The sequence below is a fragment of the Camelus bactrianus genome, chromosome 8 (genome assembly GCF_048773025.1).
Source record: "Camelus bactrianus isolate YW-2024 breed Bactrian camel chromosome 8, ASM4877302v1, whole genome shotgun sequence".
Lineage (NCBI taxonomy): Eukaryota > Metazoa > Chordata > Mammalia > Artiodactyla > Camelidae > Camelus > Camelus bactrianus.
Genome location: NC_133546.1, coordinates 32,599,125 through 32,617,279, shown reverse-complemented (window position 1 = coordinate 32,617,279; position 18,155 = coordinate 32,599,125). Strand labels below are relative to the sequence as shown.

General features: G+C 34.4%; 1 protein-coding gene across 6 annotated transcripts in view; it reads left to right on the top strand.

The window, feature by feature from the left end:
* TRMT11 (tRNA methyltransferase 11 homolog) overlaps positions 1-18,155 on the top strand; it is a 50,512-nt gene that overhangs the window by 9,130 nt on the left and 23,227 nt on the right. For 5 of the 6 annotated variants that reach the window (XR_006728419.2, XR_006728418.2, XR_012508628.1 and 2 more), the window contains exons 4-11: positions 2,055-2,136; positions 2,225-2,317; positions 2,546-2,680; positions 3,588-3,744; positions 12,437-12,517; positions 14,946-15,110; positions 16,434-16,506; positions 16,631-16,762. Coding sequence is in view for 3 of the 6 variants with exons in the window: in XM_010965519.3 (XP_010963821.1) it covers positions 2,055-2,136; positions 2,225-2,317; positions 2,546-2,680; positions 3,588-3,744; positions 12,437-12,517; positions 14,946-15,110; positions 16,434-16,506; positions 16,631-16,762 (918 nt within the window). In the remaining 3 variants the exon portion in view is untranslated. The remainder of the gene's footprint in view (positions 1-2,054; positions 2,137-2,224; positions 2,318-2,545; positions 2,681-3,587; positions 3,745-12,436; positions 12,518-14,945; positions 15,111-16,433; positions 16,507-16,630; positions 16,763-18,155) is intronic. The other variant, XM_074368405.1, reaches the window with a different exon arrangement.

Sequence of the window (18,155 nt, the reverse complement as noted above, 5' to 3'; positions counted from 1 at the left end):
GAACTTGTACACTTCTTTCAAAGCTCATGTCTTCGGATGCATATGTTTGAGTATTGGTACAATGAATATTTGCCTAATAATTGTATAACATTATTAATAATTTTCTTGGCTGCTTTTTATTCTCTGTATATTTTGTGTAGCTGAGGTTATACCTCAAGTGGCCACTCAGTAGAGTATATTGCTGGGAGTCCTTTTCTCTATAAATTTAATAGAAAAGGGGGGATTCATTTACAGAGGATAAAATTCACAATCCTGATTGTAGCATTAACTGTTCTGGAACTGAAAATAGACTTTTAGAAGTGTATATTCAAAACTGACTTAAATTCAGGTTTTGTTTTGTTTTTTTTTTGTGGTAGAATAGGGGTTGAAAATTGATTTTGTTTAAACTTATTTTTAGCATGGACTATTTTGAGCATATCATAAAGATCAAAAAGTATATCAAAGACCCACATACCTACCTTGTTAGATCTCAACATTTTAAGATATTTGCCACAGCTTTTTTTTTTTTTTTTTAAGAAATAAGCTATTACAGAAACCAGCAGTTCTCCCTGTGTACCTTTCCCAATTCTACCACCCTCCTTCCCGCAGAGGGTAGTTTCTTAAAAGCATTTTTATTTGTCAGATAGTTTTCATTATTACTGCTATAGTTAGTGAAATATTTTAGATCATCACTGACATATTAATAAGTTGACATCTATTCTTATTTATATAGCACCCATGAGAAATGTGGCAATCCATACAAACTTTATAATCTCTAAAACAGGGATCATAAAAGTGTAGTCATATATATGAAAACTGTATATTCTGAAAATCTAAATCATTAAAGGTATTACTCTTATGTTCCAATTATAACTGAAGCTTATGATGTTATATGTCTAATATTTTTATTTTGACCATTTAAATATAAATTTGTTAATATATTGTATAAGCACTTCCTGAAAAAGAGGATATGTTCACTGATTCTGGGTTATCACTGTAAGCATTAGTTCCTGTGTTACTACTGCATAATAGTTAGGGATAATTAGTGATTTATGGAATTGTCTGTGCCTTTCCTGAGTGCCCTGGCATTCCTGTCTTTGCGTTTTCATCTCTGAGAAGCAGTGCTTGGATTCTGGAGTCAGATGGATAAGGCTTGAATCCTATCTCCACCGACGGCTGTATGACCTGAGAGAATTATTTACTCCTTCTGCCTCAGTTTCCTCAAGGATGATGATACTATCAGCTGCTTTATAGGATTCCTATGAGGAGAATAAGTGAATTAAAAATATAAGTGGCCTTAAAACAGTCCCTGGTACTTGGAGTTACATTAAGTGTTAGCTCTTACTTAACTGAGCAGTATAAATGTAGAGGCCCCTTTTCTATAAATTCAATACAAGGGAAAGGAATTCATTTTCAGAGATAATATCCTTAATCCTAATGGCAGCATTGTTTACAATTATAAAGTTGTTGAATTTAGATGTGTAAAACTGTGCTCATATATAGATCGAGTCCTAGTACTAATTCTAAGAATTGTTTAATTGACTGTAATGAAACATTGCCTAATTTTTTGTGTCCCTTGAAATAGATGAAAGCTTGAGATTTTTTCATAATAAGAATTTTGCTTTTGTAATAGTTATAAAAGTAACTATTAATAAATGTTATTAAATAACGGTTAAATAATAATAGCAACATTTTTATCTGGTGACTTTTCCTTTTGTTTTATGCAGAATACCTTGGGAAAAATAGAATTTCTTGCAGCTCTATACCTGTTTCACTAAAATAATTGATTCCACCACATCATTTGTGTTCCAGTATAAAAATAAGATGAAAACTTTGAAAAATCTTGACTTACGATAAATTTCACTCCTATGTAAAGTTCAGCTTTTATTTGTAATTTAAACTTAAGCTATACTTGTTTCTAGGATACATATTTCTCATTTATAGCTTAGAAAACCTAGGCAATAAAATTGTTTTAGTGAAGCAAGCATAAAGAACCAGTGAAATAATTGTTACATATTACTCACTGTATGAACTAATTTCTTTACTGAGGTTGGTACCAACCATTTATTCCCTAGATCTATATTTGAACTATGGGGTCATGGAAAATCTCCAGAGGAGCTGTACAGTTCTCTTAAAAACTACCCTGTGGAGAAGATGGTGCGTAGTGAAATGTGGTTTTATATAAGCATATCTGTAGATACTGTAGAATTACTAAGCTTAAAGAATTTATCTGCTTTTGTTTTAGGTTCCATTTCTACATTCAGATTCTACATATAAAATAAAGATTCACACATTTAATAAAACATTGACACAAGAAGAAAAAGTCAAACGAATAGATGTAAGTGAATTTAGCAAAAACCAAAAACCTATGGGATTAATGTAGTTCTAGCCATTGTTAGTATATAATAGTCTACTAAGTGATTCTTTTGTACTATGTTCTATATTAAGTACTTGTCATGTTTTGTCTTATTTAATGCTGATGCCAGACTTAAGGGTAGGTGTTATTATATAAGCACTATTTTTCCTTTAAAATTACTGTAGGATGTTAGGATTACTTTTTTTTTAGGCACTTGAATTTCTGCCATTTGAAGGAAAAGTGAATTTAAAGAAGCCACAACATATATTCTCTGTTTTGGAGGATTATGGTTTGGACCCAAATCACATCCCTGAGAACCCACATAATATTTATTTTGGTAGATGGGTAAGTAAGTTTTTTTTTTTTTTTTTTTTTTTTTACCTATTTCAATTTGTTTCCTTAAAAGCTAAATGTTAGCCTCTGTATTTGACTCTTTATATGTAAAACTTTAAAGGAGCTAAAGAGTCAGGACTACTGTATGAATTAAAATCAGTGTAAAAATACGTGGTTATGCGTTTTGCTTGTTTTTCGGGAGGTTCTGATGAAACACAAGAGAATTGCTATATATGGGGCCTAGGTAGCAGGTGGTGTGCCTGGAAACCTTAACACAAGACTTGTCAGAAAATGTGAACTGCTTTTTTAATAAAGCGGAGAAAAGGCAGAGTGCTGTGACGCTCAGGGTTCTCAGTTGCGGAGCTCTCCGATCTAGTTTTCCGTCCTATAAAGAAGTGAAGTTACTGCAGAGCTGTTCTGCCCACTTCCCCGAGGCAGTCAGTGGGCAAGTGGAAGCTGGGGCTTATGTTACACAATATTGTTATTTAGGAGAAAACAAAGAGATAGCTAAAGTTTACTCACCACCAACCCCTGGAATAATTGCATTTAAATTCAATTCAGATTTGCTTTGAAAGCAAAAGTAGATGGGAACACACTAAGAAATAAAAAGTATTTGTCCATAACTGCCTTCACTTCTTTTTAATTGAAGTATATTTGATCTCAATGTTGTGTTAGTTTCCGGTGTGTAGCAAAGTGATTAAGTTGTACATACACGTATTTTTTTTCAGATTCTTTTCCATTGTAAGTTATTACAAGATATTTAACGTAGTTCCCTATGTTCCCTCAATCACATTTTTATGAAGCAGTTATAAGTGGAAAGAAGTTCTTATCATCAAGATACTGTGGTTTTATTATATGAATGATTACCTTAAATCTGTTCTGTACAGTTATACTCACTTGAAAAATCTCTCTGATCTAGATTGCAGACGGACAGAGAGAGCTCATTGAGTCATACAGTGTCAAAAAGAGACACTTTATTGGAAATACAAGCATGGATGCTGGTTTATCATTCATCATGGCCAACCATGGAAAAGTGAAAGAAAATGATATTGTGTTTGATCCATTTGTTGGAACAGGTATTTTTATTGTTAAACTAGTGTAGAGATGCTGCTTGTTTATGTTAGTCAAGGTCATAGTAATATTTTTGCTAAAATGTTAAATAGACAGAATAATCTTTCAGTTATCCTTACATCATGGCTAAGAGACAACCACGTATTTGTGAAATAGCCAGTATTTAACACTTTTGCCACGTCAAAGATAATGCTGAAAGAGTTTGGTGGGGTTTTTTCCCCCTGAGTAAACCGCTGAGGGGAACATAACCATACATTGTAGAAATATTGCAAAGCTATATAGTTTATTTAAATAGCAAAACTCTTGGGGGGAAGAAAGACTTGAGTGACAAAATTTTTAAATGTGTTTATCTTTTTCTTTTGTTTTGGGGGGAGTGGAAATATTTACTTATTTGTTATCATTATTATTTTTTATTTAACAGAGATACTGGGGATCGAACCCATGACCTTGTGTATGCTAAACATGCACACTGCCACTGAGCTATACCCTCCCCTGAAAAATATGTTTCTGTTTTAAAGTGGATAATTATATACTCACATAGAGAAAAGTGATTAAAGTGCCTTACCTTTCATTTAGTTTGTGGAGGTTCACATGTAGGTGTGAAAATAAGAAAAGTGAGTAAGTGTCAGTGGGCTGCTGAGGCCACGGCTTGGGTTCTCTACACACTTGACTGGATGTCCTCATAATTAACTTTTGTGGAAGTCCTAAAATTCCAGGTTTGTTTCATCTGACTCTGAAGGCATTTTCCTGCTTCAACCCATTTTTCTCTGTCTTGTCTGTACTTAGGGAGTACTCACATTTAGGTTTGTCTGGCTAAATTTATTGTGATTCAGATTGTGTAGGAATAGATTATGCGTGGTTGGAGTTTCTCCCTGTGTCGTCTCTCCCTTCAGAAGGTCATCAGGAACTCCCTTAGCAGTGATGATACAGTAGCTACCATCTGTATACTGTTGTTAAACAGTAAACATGTCAGGTACTAGCTGTGCACTCTGATGTTACTATGTAATTTAATTCTTATGACAACTAAAATGGAGATACTTTTAAAGATCTTTGAGGCAATTATGGCACAGAAAGTGGTTAAGTGACTTGATCAAGGTTGTACAGTGTATAAATTTCATGAGATTCACACTCAAGCAGTCTCACTCCAGAGCTCTTGCTCTTGACTGTCCTAGAGTGGCCTCTGTCTGCGTTAGGATCTGCCGGCCAGCTTTTACACCGTAAACTAACTTGAGGAATACAGTCACGTGTCATTAGGAGGAAATAGAATCAAGGTCAAGAGATTTTTAACTGATGGAATAATTTCCTGTGTTGAGTTAACCCACTAGTAAATCTCTCTTCTCCCATTCCACCTTGTCTCCTTATATCCCACCCCCAACATAGTGCCTATTCCTTTCTTTCCTATTCTTTTATCCTAAGTGCCTTCTGACTTTTTGAACTTTTACAAGAAATAATACCAAACTTACAGAAAAGTTACAAGAAAAAAAATAGAATAATGAACACCTACATATCCTTGATCCAGATTAGACTGTTATTAATTTGGCTCCATTTGTTTTATCATTTGTTTTCTCTTTATGTTTATATACACAATATTTTTTTCTATACTATTTGAAAGTAACGTGTATCCATCATGTCCCTTTACCTCTTAAATACTTCAATATATATTTCTAAAGAATAAGGATAATCTCTTACATAACCACAGTATAGTTTTCAATGTTAGGAAATGCACTATTAACACAATACTTTAGTGTTTGTATTCCACTTTTGTCAATTGACCCACTAATGTCTTTTATACCATCTTTTTTCCTTTCCAGTCTAGCATTAGGTATTGTATCTTGTGGTCAATATTTCTTTGATCCCTTGATATGGAATATTTTTAAAGCCTTACTCTTTCTTTTATGAAATTTGTAATTTTGAAGAATACTATTCCTCTTCTCTTTGTTTTTTAATCCAGAATGTTCCTTATTTTGGGTCATTTGATGTTTCCTCATGATTAAATTCAGGTCATACATTCCTGGCTAGTCCACTACATCAGTGATTTTGTGTCCTCAGGGCATCTACATGATGACTGTCTTCCCCTCATTGATAGTGTTAATTTTGATCAGCTGGTTAAGCTGGTGTTCAGCTTTTTTCCACTGTATGATTACTAATTTTTTTCCCTTGCAGTCAATAGGCAGTCTGTGCGGAGACACACTAAGACCATGTAAATATTCTGTTCTGCACGTCTAAATCACCCCTCACCCCTGTCAAGTTGTCAGGTTTGGCAAACATTGACAATTCTTGCCTAAATCAGTCTTGACTTTGATGGTTTCAAAGGGACGATTTTCCATCTCCAGCACTCCCTCCATATTTACCACTTGACACATTCTATTGTAAGCAAGAGCCCTTTCTTTTCTCTTACATATTCCTTTTTCTCCTACATATTCATTATTAATATGAACTAGTGGTTTCCCCCCTTTTTCCCCTAGTGGTCTATAATTCATTTTTTTTCCTTAATAATTTTGTCGCTCAAATTGCCCTGGATTTGCCAAGTGAGAGCGCTTTCATGTAGGATGCCTTTGTGACGTTCTTATCATCTTTTTTTTGTGAGTAAGCACTTCCCTGCTTTTTCGCTCGTCTCCTACCTTTCCAAACCCTGGAGTCAGTCACTTCTCCAAGGATCCCTTGCTTCTGTTAGTGGGGAATAGTACTAGAGAATAAGATCTGAGTGCTAGGTACCTTTGTTTCTAGACTCTTTGAGCAGACAAGCTAGGAAATGTGTATGTGTATATATACAATATGCATATAAATGTGTGCAAATACACATGCACATATTCCTGCGTACATACATGCCGTGTGCACATAACCACACATACACATATTTTAGAAATTGTGAGTTTCCGCGTATACTACAAATTCTAGTCTATCCCTACAGATTTCTTTCTTGCCTACCCACCCCCATTCCATATTTACTTGTACCTCCATCCATAGTGAGAACCCTAGTTCTGAACCCTGGTCCCTGTCAACATCAACACATTTTTTTTTGCTCATTCCTGCAATACATCTAAAATAGTGTCAAAATTGCTTTGCCCATGCCACTAAAAATATCCTATTAGAAAGATATGTTTTCAGAATATGTATTCTGTTCTCTACCCCACCAAAGAGGCAGGGAGGTCAAACATTGTGCTTTCTTCTTTTTCCTCTTCATTTAAACTTCAGCTGAATTCATTCTTTCCAGTTTGCCATCAATTTTAGATTTTTACCCCTCCAATCCTCGTTGGTTTACTTTTGTTTTTAAGTATATAGCAGATTAATTTACTTCTGAAAATCAGAGCACACAGGAAGGTGTCCTCGGGAAGTGTCACTGTCTTCCATGTTCCTTACATTCTACTATCCCCACCCTTGTAGGTAACCAGCTCCTTTATTTTCTAATTGACCCTTCATGTGGTGGATGTTTTTTGTTTTTTGTTTTTTGTTTTTTGTTTTTTGTTTTTGTAATGATACCCCAGCATACATATATTTTCTTATTTCCACTTCTTTCTTACGCAAAAGGTGGCTGTTAACTTTGCTTTTGTCACCTAACAGTATTTCCTGGAAATCACTTCCTTTTAGTTCAGAGATTGCCTTCATTCTTTTTTATAGTTGTACCCTATCAGTGTATATACTTAACAATCTCCTGTGCTTGGATACAGGTAGTTTCCCATATTTCACAGTCACAAATAATGCTTGCAGTGAATCATCTTGTATGTGTGTACTTTCATAAAGTTGGAAACAAAGCTTACAGGGTAAATTTCTAGAAGTAGGATTGCTGGGTTGAAGAGTGTACACATATGTAGTTTTGTTAAATGTTGCCAAATCACTCTCTATTCTACCATTTTGCATTCTTGCCAGCAGTATGAGAGTCCCTGTTTCCCCACAGCCTCACCAGCAGAGTATATTTTCAAGCTTTTGAACTTTGACATTCTGTGGGGTGAAAATGTTATCTCATTGTTGGGTTAATTTGGATTTTTCTTACTATGAGTGAAGTCTATTTTTATATTTTGAGGGCTAGTTTTACAACTTTTTTTGAATTATCTTCAAGTCTTTTTGCCCATTTTTCTGTAGGCTTTTTGGTTCCTCTCATTTTTTAAAATACTTGTAGGTTGTAGGTTGGTCCCCCTCCCCCCTTTTTCCTATTTATATATATATATATATATACACATATACATTTTTTCCCAGTTTGCCATATCTTTTGATTTTGCATATAATTTTTTTTTGGCCAGACAAAAGTTTTCCCTGCATCCAAGTTATAGATGAATTCAGCTATGTTTTCTTCTGGTACTTTAATAGTTTTAATTTTTTTTTTTTTCCTTTTAGATCTGTGATCCATTTGAAGTTCATTTTCTTGTATGCTGTGAGGAATGGATGTAATTAAAATTAATCTTTTTCCAAATGCTAAACTTTCTATTCTTAATCCTGTTTTTAGACCTCTAAAATCCTTTCCTATGAAGTGATTCTTTGAGATACATACGTGTGTGTTTATTATGTACACATACACATAATCAGACCATAAAGTTTAAAAATAGAGTTACTAGTATAGGTAAAATTTCCTTCCTTTGATGTAGATGAGGGTGGGCATATTATGAAACTAACTTACATAGTAATCAAGGTATTAACTACCTTTAGTGTGGTAAGGGGTAAGGAGACCTAACCCTAATTTGCTTTAGGGCAGCTCCTTAGAGTGGGTAGCATATCTTAATCATTTAACTGTTTATTTTGGGCAATTAATGAAAAATTAATCGTAATGTAGGACAGTTAATGGAAAATTGCAAGAGAAAGATCTATGCAAAGATGCTGCTTAAAATACATTTCATAATTTGTGTTTGTAATTTAAGCACAGCTTTAAGACTTTAGCTCGTTTTTGGTGCTTTTGTTTTAAAACTGGTAATAGCCAGTAATTGTGAATAGACTCATTTCTTAAGCAGTTTGTCCTTTCTTGGGTCTTTTGTCTCTTTGATGGGTAGTACCTTCTGAAGGATTAGAGAAATAAGTAGCCCTGTGCCCTCCTCCATAGTCATAGTTTTCCATTAAGTATTGGATAATACTTTTTCGTTTTTTAGTATTTTTTTTAAATTCAAGTGTATCTAATCCCTTTTTCATTTTACAAAATTGACATGAACTAGTACTAGTTTCCTAAATGCTTTACCCGCAGACTACTTATGACTTGTGATTTTTCTCAAGGTTATAGTGTAGGTTAGAAAGCTTCTTGGAAACTGAAAGGAGATACAATCTTTTTCTGACTAAATACCTTTTTCTTTTAGACAGTCTACTGTGTTGTCTGGAATGACATTATGAGCTGCAGAAACACACTTTCATTTCCATTTTTAGCAAATACATTGATTCTAATTGTAGTTACATTTTTTCCTTTTTAAGTTGTGTATCTCCATTTTCCCAAAGGGGAAGATACATATCATGTGTTAGCTGTCAGTATTAGGAAGAACTGCTGTTCTAATATGGGATCACTAAAAGAATGATCAGCCCGCATATGTTGAATACCTGTAATGGCACTGATCTGCCTATGATACGTTACAAGACTTGTCAATGGTATACAACTCTTATTAACTATGTGTGCAGCTTTGCTTACTTAATTTGTTTAATAGCAAATTTTACTTTTGTGTATCTAATTAATAGGCTAATGAATATTTACTTCAATTGCTCCTGACCCCAAAGGAGGTAGTAGTATGGTGTAGACAACCATAAAACTAAATTGAGTGAGTTTTAAATCCTTACTCTATCAGTTACTATGTGACTTGGAGCAAGATTATTAATTTGTATGGGCCTCAGTCCATCATTTGTAAAATGGTAATAAGTAATATATTGTGAGGTTAAGTGAGGTAATATATGTATATGACATTTTTAGGAAGTTGTGTGACACATTGTAGACATGTGAACTATATACTATGAATCATTTTAAAAATTATTACTTTGTTAAACACTTAGATGCCTTTATGGTGAAAGATGTTCGATATAGCTAATATTGAATGGTGATGATGAATGATTTGGGTATCAACTCATTTTCTAGTCCTTCTTTGGCTGATTTCCAAGATATTCATAATTTGCAACTGTTGGCAAATTATGGCAGCAGGCAAGGAAATTGAGGGTTAAAATTGTAAACTTCTAATTCTTTGTTAATAATGAAAATAATTGTTGCAAGTGTCTGCTGCGGGTTCAGGTGCTGTGGTAGGATTTTATAATGCAGCTCTGCAACCATCTCTCTGATTCCTCTTCCCTTTGCCCTCAAATGAGTCAACTCCTTTAGGAATGGAAAACACATCCAAGAGGCTCTTGTGTACTTCTTGGCCTTTTCTACCTTCAAATGGCCCATAGATGTAAGAAAAGGAGTGAAAATTTTAAATTTAATCATTGCAAAATGATAGACATGGAAGCAAGGCACTGGGAAACCCACTGGGGAGGAAAAGAAAAAGTTAGGAGAGAGATAATGAATCTCTGTAGGTCTTTGTAATAATCACTGCTTCCCATTTTATCCACAACTCTTTGTAGTCCCTTTTTCCTGAGTCTCATAGTTTGGTAGAATTTCTGTTTTCTGGCAGTATCCTTTTGTTTAAGTTGCTAGTTTAATTTCTTAGAGTTCTTTTTTTGAAAGAGATAACATAGGTGTAATAGTATCACCATTTTTCCTCCTATTCTTTCAGCAAAACCAAAGCCCAGTTCCCCTTTTCACACTTTTATAAAAGCTTTCCGCTTAAATCTCTCCACTTAAATTAGTTTCTATACCATAAATAAATTTCAGTTATGTCCTTTTGCCTGTAAGATATTACCGTAACCTTAAAATGGTTACTATTTAGGTAATAAGAAATTAAAACACAGAGTGGCTAGTCTAGATCACACGTGGTATTTTTACACTTGATGTCATACTAAGAAATCAGGTGAGTCACATTACTTGCCCCCTCAACACTTCACCCTTCCTTTTTTATCACCCCTTCTTCCACCATAAAGCTTCCAAGAAAACTCCAGCTGAGGTATAACTAAGTGCAAACATGCTTCATTTAACTGAGAAAAACAACTAGATGATTAACAGTGATAACCGAATGACCAGATCATAGAAGCTAATTTGTGGTCACTTTATTTAAAACTTGAAAAACTTTTAAAGGGCACAAAGTTAACTGACAGATGCAGTCTAACAGATTATTCATCTCCTTTCAGCAGTGTACTCTAAATTGGGTCTTCTCAAAACTCACTCTAACCAAATGGATAAGGTTCTGTTTAAGGAAGCACAGGAAAGCTTTTCTGTTCCCCTTGACAACTAGTTCTTCTAGGTGAGTATCTGCCTTAATTGGCAGAATTGTAGTAATTCCTCGTAATTTGGGTGAAGTGATTTTGTGAGTATTTCAAGTCATCACACACAGTACCCTTCCTAAATATGGGCTGTTCTATTTATAGACTAAGAGTTTTGACGTCTTACTTATTACCTTACCTCTCAGATGCTTTCTGAAGTTGGTATGAGGGAACCCAGGTTTTGGTTTCTGCTGTACTTTTAGTCTTCCATTTTTCTTATTCATGGCTCCACTAGGAAGTAGTCAGTGATAATATTTTTCATTGAGCAAAGTATTTTTAAGTACATATTACCAAACTGTATTTTAAATGGCTATGGAAGGAACAGCACTGATTTACAGAACTTGACCCTCTGGAGGCACTACCCATCTTTAGAGACTACATTTCAAAAGGATGGAATGGAAAAAGCCCTAGTTAATTGTCCCATATCCAAATCTGTACGCAATCTAAGAATATATTTTTGACTTCAGTTTGACAGACCTTTCTACAATATAGCTATTAGGACTTACCCAAGCACTAAGAGCATTTTTAATTTAGATGATTAAAAAAAAGTGAAGTTCACTGAAAAGTACGATTATTAAAGTATTTAACTTTATGGATTTTTGTTCTTAAACAATTTAAAAATATTATTACCTTTTATTTTGAAGCATTTCAAAAATTTTTAAATCTTTATTAGAATTTTTCTTTATCTGCGAGATGGTCATACCTACCAGATTACTTAGTTCAATCGTATTTTATCGGTACATTGTTCTTAATTTGATCACAGCACTGAGTAAAAAAAAAAAAATCATTGTATTAACTATTTTTATGTATGTCTATAATAGTTATTCAGAAATTTGTATTTACAGTTTAGAGTGAGATAATTACTTCACTGGTTATCAGAGTAATTATTTCTTGTCCTATATTCTAATTTTTGTAGGGATTAATGTCTTACATATTAATTATGCCCTCTTTCAGTTAGTTGCAACTGTGACTTTGGTGAGAATTGAGCCCAGTTGTCAGAGCTTGTTTATTGCCAGCTCTTTGTGTAGCAGCATTATATGCTTGTTTGTAAGAAAGGAGCAAGATGCATTTGTATAGACGTCTCAAAATAAGATGAAAATGTCTAAATACACATTATTTTGACCAAAACATAATTTTCCCTAAGTAGTGCTGTTTAAAGTATTAATGCCAGGGCATATATTAATTCCTTGCTTTGTGACCAATATAATGAACATAGGTTAGGATTTGTTTTTTCAGTTCTAAAGCCTGCTAAATATGGTGAAGACCAGTGTTATTCTAGGGTACTTGGCCTGCAGCTAGTTTGTACAAATTTGGATCAGATTAAATAGGGGAAGAAATAAGAGTCTGGGACCTTCTGGTTAACAGGTCACAATTGTGATTTTTCAGGTGGTCTTCTGGTAGCATCTGCTCATTTTGGTGCATACGTGTATGGGACAGATATAGACTACAACACCGTTCATGGCCTGGGTAAGTAAAAGTTTTAGTTTTACAGTCTTTGCTCTTGTACTAAATGTACCTTAAAAATACTTAAATAGTTCTATATGGCATTATACATCTAGTTTTAATGTTTACATATATAGAGTTAGGATACAATATAGTTTTACTTATTTTTATAACAATGAGACTCCGTTGGTATCTGTTCTTTATGAAGTGGTCCATTGTGTGCAAAGTGACCTCCTAGGGGAACACAAAGATGAATAAGAAAAAGCCCTCCCCTCAGAGCTATTTTGGTCTTAGAGAGGTTTTTAGAATGCAGGCATTCAGTAAGGCTGTAAAACTTCGGGGCTGGGAAGGAAGTAGGAGAGAGGGACTAGCCATTTTGTAATCAGCATATTCATGGTAATGAAATATACAGTTTCTATTTAAAAGTTATCTCCATTCTTTTATTCAGTAATCATACATTGAGTGCATACTCAATTTCTAGTCTTTGAGTACGATATAACTGACCAAAACATCTTTGAAACAGGTAAGGTGACAGTAGCTTTAAAGATGCTGTATTAGGCTGAGGGTAACTTGAGACAAGCATCTGCTTATTTTTGATACAGTTTTGGAAAATACTTTAAAATCTAGAAGCTTCATTAATGATGTGTGATTGGATGAAATTGAATCAAACTGAAAAAGTATTTCTTCTTAGCATTAAAGTATAAAGTTTCTTTGATTTTGAAATTGTATTTATATTGGTATTTCATTATTGTAACTAGTTACAGTGTCAATTATTACATAGGTGAGAATTTATTATACTTTATTTTCTTTTGCTGAAGCAATTTGATATATTTGATGACTTTTTTTTCCTACCTTGGATGTAAGGAATTTAGTAATATTTATCATAAGGAGAATGAGTAATACTTTATAAAGTTCACCTAAACAGGCTAACTAGAAAAAGATAGTCTTTGTCTGCAGTATGTTGGAATAGACAAAGCGCTAAGAAGAATTATTCCAGGTTACTTTTAGTAGAAGCAGTATGTTTGCTTTAAGGATATTATCCTTTATAATTTATTTGAATATTTATTAGAGTTATGTTTAAAAGTTATGTGATAACCTTTCATTCTACTAGGCAGAATTCTGCTTGAGGTAGGGTTTCCTCTGAGCTTATCCAAGATGCTGTTAGATACGCCCTGTTTCCTGTGCTTCTAATCTCTTACTTACACTCTCAAATATTTTCAAGTTTCTTCTTTTCTTAAAAATACAAAACCTTTACTGTCAACCCTATGGGGCCCTCCTAGCTACCACTTTGTTGTCCTCCTCCTTTTGCCAAAGTGCTGTTTTGAAAAACCAGTATATACTCGCTGTTTCCTCTTCATCCCTCACTCTCTTCTGCTGTTATTTTTCAGCTTCCATCCCTACTGAAAACTCTAAGGCTGCAGATCTATGGGATTTGGCAGTGCTGACCTTCATCAAACCTCCCTTGGTTTCCTAGACAGTGGCTTCATTGGGTGGTACTTTGATTCCTTTGACTGTTTCCATCTCCGTCTCCTCAAATCAAGGCCTTGCCGTTTTCTTCCATGTCTGTGGGTTGCCTTTCTCCAGGCGTCTCTCTTTGAGACCCTCTCCTGTCACACTACATGTTGTGTAGTCATGTCTTTCTTCTCCTTTTGATTTTTAAGTTTCGTTTTTATTGTGAAATAGATACTAGTACAGAAGAGTTTATAAAAATAGAAGAGTAATTATAGAACAAACACTTACAAAATTGCCACCTAGGTTAATAAAAAATGCCATTCCTTCTTATGGATTCAACTTAAGTCTGTATACTGCTATCTTACAGCTGTATGTATTCTGGCCTCCAACTACTTGCTGAATATCTCTTTCTGAGTCTTCTGTACTTCAGGGTATATCAAGATTGACATATCTCAGGTGAATTTCATCTTTTTTCTTAGGTTTGTTTTCATCTGGGTTTCTCTGATCTTGACTGACTATCATCCACTTATGTCTCCTAAACCAGAACTTTTGAACTTCTTCCTGGAGCCCCTACTTTAACTTTTCATCTGTTGTGTCTGCTTTACCCCCTCTCTCCATGGTCATGGCTCCTGTGTTTCCCAAGTTTGCTTTCTTCATTTCTGTTCCATTTATCTGATTCATCAGTATTTCTATACTGCTAGAAGAAAGGGACTGTATTCTGTTCAACTCATTAAGTACTGAATGCTTCAAGGCAATTTTATTTGAAAGGATACAGAACCAGATCAGTTAGACATCAGTACAGTTTAGTGTTCAAAATATTTTCATAATAAGTTGAAATAAAAATAAGTATTTATTTGTATAAATAATATTAAGATTTTAAATGATAGCAAGTTTTATTTGAATAAATGTAGGTTTAGATGAGTTAAATATTACTTTCAGCTAAATAACAAGAGATAAGAATGTTGTTTGTAGTTCTATCTTCCTTTTTCTTTCCCTTCAGGAAAGGCTAGTAGGAAAAACCAGAAATGGAGAGGACCAGATGAAAACATTAGGGCAAATCTTCGTCAATATGGTTTAGAGAAGTATTACCTTGATGTCCTGGTTTCAGATGCATCTAAACCTTCCTGGAGGAAGGGCACATTTTTTGATGCAATCATCACTGATCGTAAGTTTGTTTTTATACAAAAGTAAGAGTAGAATTAGTTTCCTGAAGTCATTTGTATTTAAAGTACAAAATTTATCAGCACAACAAAAAAAGCTAACTTGTACTAATGTTCCCCTCAACCCCACTTCTTCACATAGTGAGAAGGAAAAAATTATGAATGTGGGGCAGGGTACCAATTTAACTAAGTGGTTTTGTTTTTTTAAACTATATATGTTAACTTGTCATCCCTTTTTCTCTTAAGCTTATTTTTTAAGACATATATTTGTTTTTATATTTGTTTTATATTTGACTGTAATTGGTTATTAGAATACCAACTGGAGCCAAAATGTCATTTGCAGTTATGGTGTCAGATTTCTAAGAAGAAAATTTGATATCTCACATTTCTCTATGTGTAAACTTTAGTGTTTTGGTTTTTTTTTCTTTTTTTTTAATTGTGCCTGTTGTAACTGGCATCTCTTTTCTAGAGTTAAAAGAAAACTGAGCTTCTGGAATGTGCATAAGAACTTGTTTTCCCATGCCTCCTGAGTTCTTGGGCTTTTTAGTCATCCTATCAAAGAACAGATCTGCCTTTTCTATAGTATTTGGCAGTAAATCTATAGATAGTGGCAAACTGTATCTCAACAGTTTCATCTCAGACCTCTTCAGTTCTTTGGTAACTTAGATGGTTTTAAATCTAACAAAAGAAAAATTATCAAGGCATTACAGTATCAGCATGAATATACTTGTGAAAATTAGGTGACTTTTTGTTAACAATATATCATCTGATCTCACTCTGTATGTGTATTTATAAAAATATGTAATTTTTTTCCTGATCAAATGAGAGTAAGTTGTTTACATTGTGACCCTTCCCTGCCATTTTTCAGTGTGTGTTTCTTAAGTATAGGGATAGTCTCTTAGTCAAAGTGCAGTTATCAATTTCAGTAAATCAATACAGTACTTTAATCTACAGTTTCTCATCCAATTTTGTCAACTGACGCAGTAATATCCCTTATAGCGTGCTTTTCCCTGAAGTGCGGTGTCCAGTCTAGTGTCAGGTATTGCATTCAGTAATCATATCTTTTAGGCCTCCTTTAATTTGTAACATTTTCACAACCTTTCTGTGTCTTTTATGACATTGACATTTTGAATAACAGTCACCTGCCTGCCTGCCCTCCCAGGGTTTTAAATAGAATGTCCCTCTTGTTATGCATTAACAGCTGGAACATTGCATAGGTGATGTGTCCTTATCAGGATGTCACATCTGGAGACACATGATGTCCATCTGCTTCTTGGTGGTGATTAGGTGACTTTTGACTGTCTGTGTTACCTGTGTTTTCTGTCTAGCTCCATATGGTATTAGAGAATCTACAAGAAGAACAGGTTCACAGAAGGAAATACCAAAGGGGTTAGAAAAATGGTAAGTGAGAGTTAAATATGATGTGTTATTACTTTGAAAAGAAGCATATTGCTTCTTTTTAGTTAACTTAGTTTATGTCTTAAAGTTTTTCACTGATTTTGAAATTTTGTTTTCTTTTGTCTAGTCCAGAAAGCCATGTTCCTGTTTCGTTGAGTTATCATCTGAGTGATATGTTTTTTGATCTGTTGAACTTTGCAGCTGAGACCCTCGTATTAGGTGGAAGACTAGTCTATTGGTTACCAGTGTACACACCCGAGTATGTAATACTAAGTAATTTTACTTTTAATTTCATTTTTGTTATGGTATTTGTGTATGTAGCATAATTTTCCCTATCTCTAATCGTATTCAGAGTAAATATCTTTGTAGTTAATGTGTATAAAACAGGCCCCTTCCTCTTGTTGATTGAATTGCTTTGAACTTTCTGTTTTACATCAGGGGTTGGCAGACTACAGCCCGTGAGCCTGATATGGTCTTCAGCCTATTTTTGTAAGGCATTTGAGCTGAGATTGGTTTTTATGTTTTTGAAGGGTTGTTAGAAAAGAAAAAAAAACAATAAAAAGATGTGTCAGAAACATATGTGGCCCACAAAGGCTAAAATTTTTTACTATCTGGCCCATAAGAGCAAAAGATTGCCCCTGTTGTATATCACAGTTAGCTCAGGGCCTGTGTGTTACCTGTTCAATAGCCAGGCCGCAAACAGGTAATTTTAACAACCTCACTGAGTGATTCATCTGTCTACTTCTAGTTAGCTTAAATATATATTGGCTATTATCATCACTATAAGTGCAATAGAATCTTTTTTTGTTTTGTTTTAAATCAAAATTTTCCAACTATGAACATACACTTCCTCTGCCCCCCTTTTTTCGCCCATTACATTAATCACATACCCATTTATCATTAATCTTATTTGGAACTGTTTGAGAAGTTGCAGATGTGATGCCCCATGACCCCTACTTATTTCATTGCATTTCTCAGAAGCAAGAGCATTCTTGTCAAACCACCATCAACCCCTGAAGTCTGGAAGCCAGCATTGATAATACTGCTGTCCAGTTTATGAACCCCATTCAAATTTACCAGTTGTAGTTTATCCAGCAAAATGTGCTACGTTGACCCATCATGTCATTCTCCTTCAATCTGGAATATTTTCTCCATCTTCCCTTATCTTTTGTGTCCTTAACCGTTTTATAGAGTACACAGCTTATGTTCTGAGGATGACCCTCAGCCAGGGTCCACCTGGTGTTTCTTCCTTGACCAGACTCAGGTAATGCTCTTGGTAGGAATACCACAAAAATGATACTGTGTTCTTAGTGCATTGCTTTGTGGAGCACACAAAGCCAACCCCTACTGGAGATCTTAAACTTGATCATCTGGTCATATTGTTGTCTGTTAGGTTTCTCCATTGTGAGTCATCATTTTTTTTTCCAATTATTATTTCTCGGGGAGATATCCCAAGTATACACCAATATCTTGTTTTTCATAAAATCACTACTCACGTTGATAACTCCATTGCTGACAGCCAATATAATGACGGCTTTTCTCTTCCACCATTCCTTCTGCATTTGTAATTTGACATTTGAATATAAGGATGAGTTTTCCCTTTCCCCCCATTCATTTTTTAATTTACACCAATATGGAGTCTTAGATTCCTG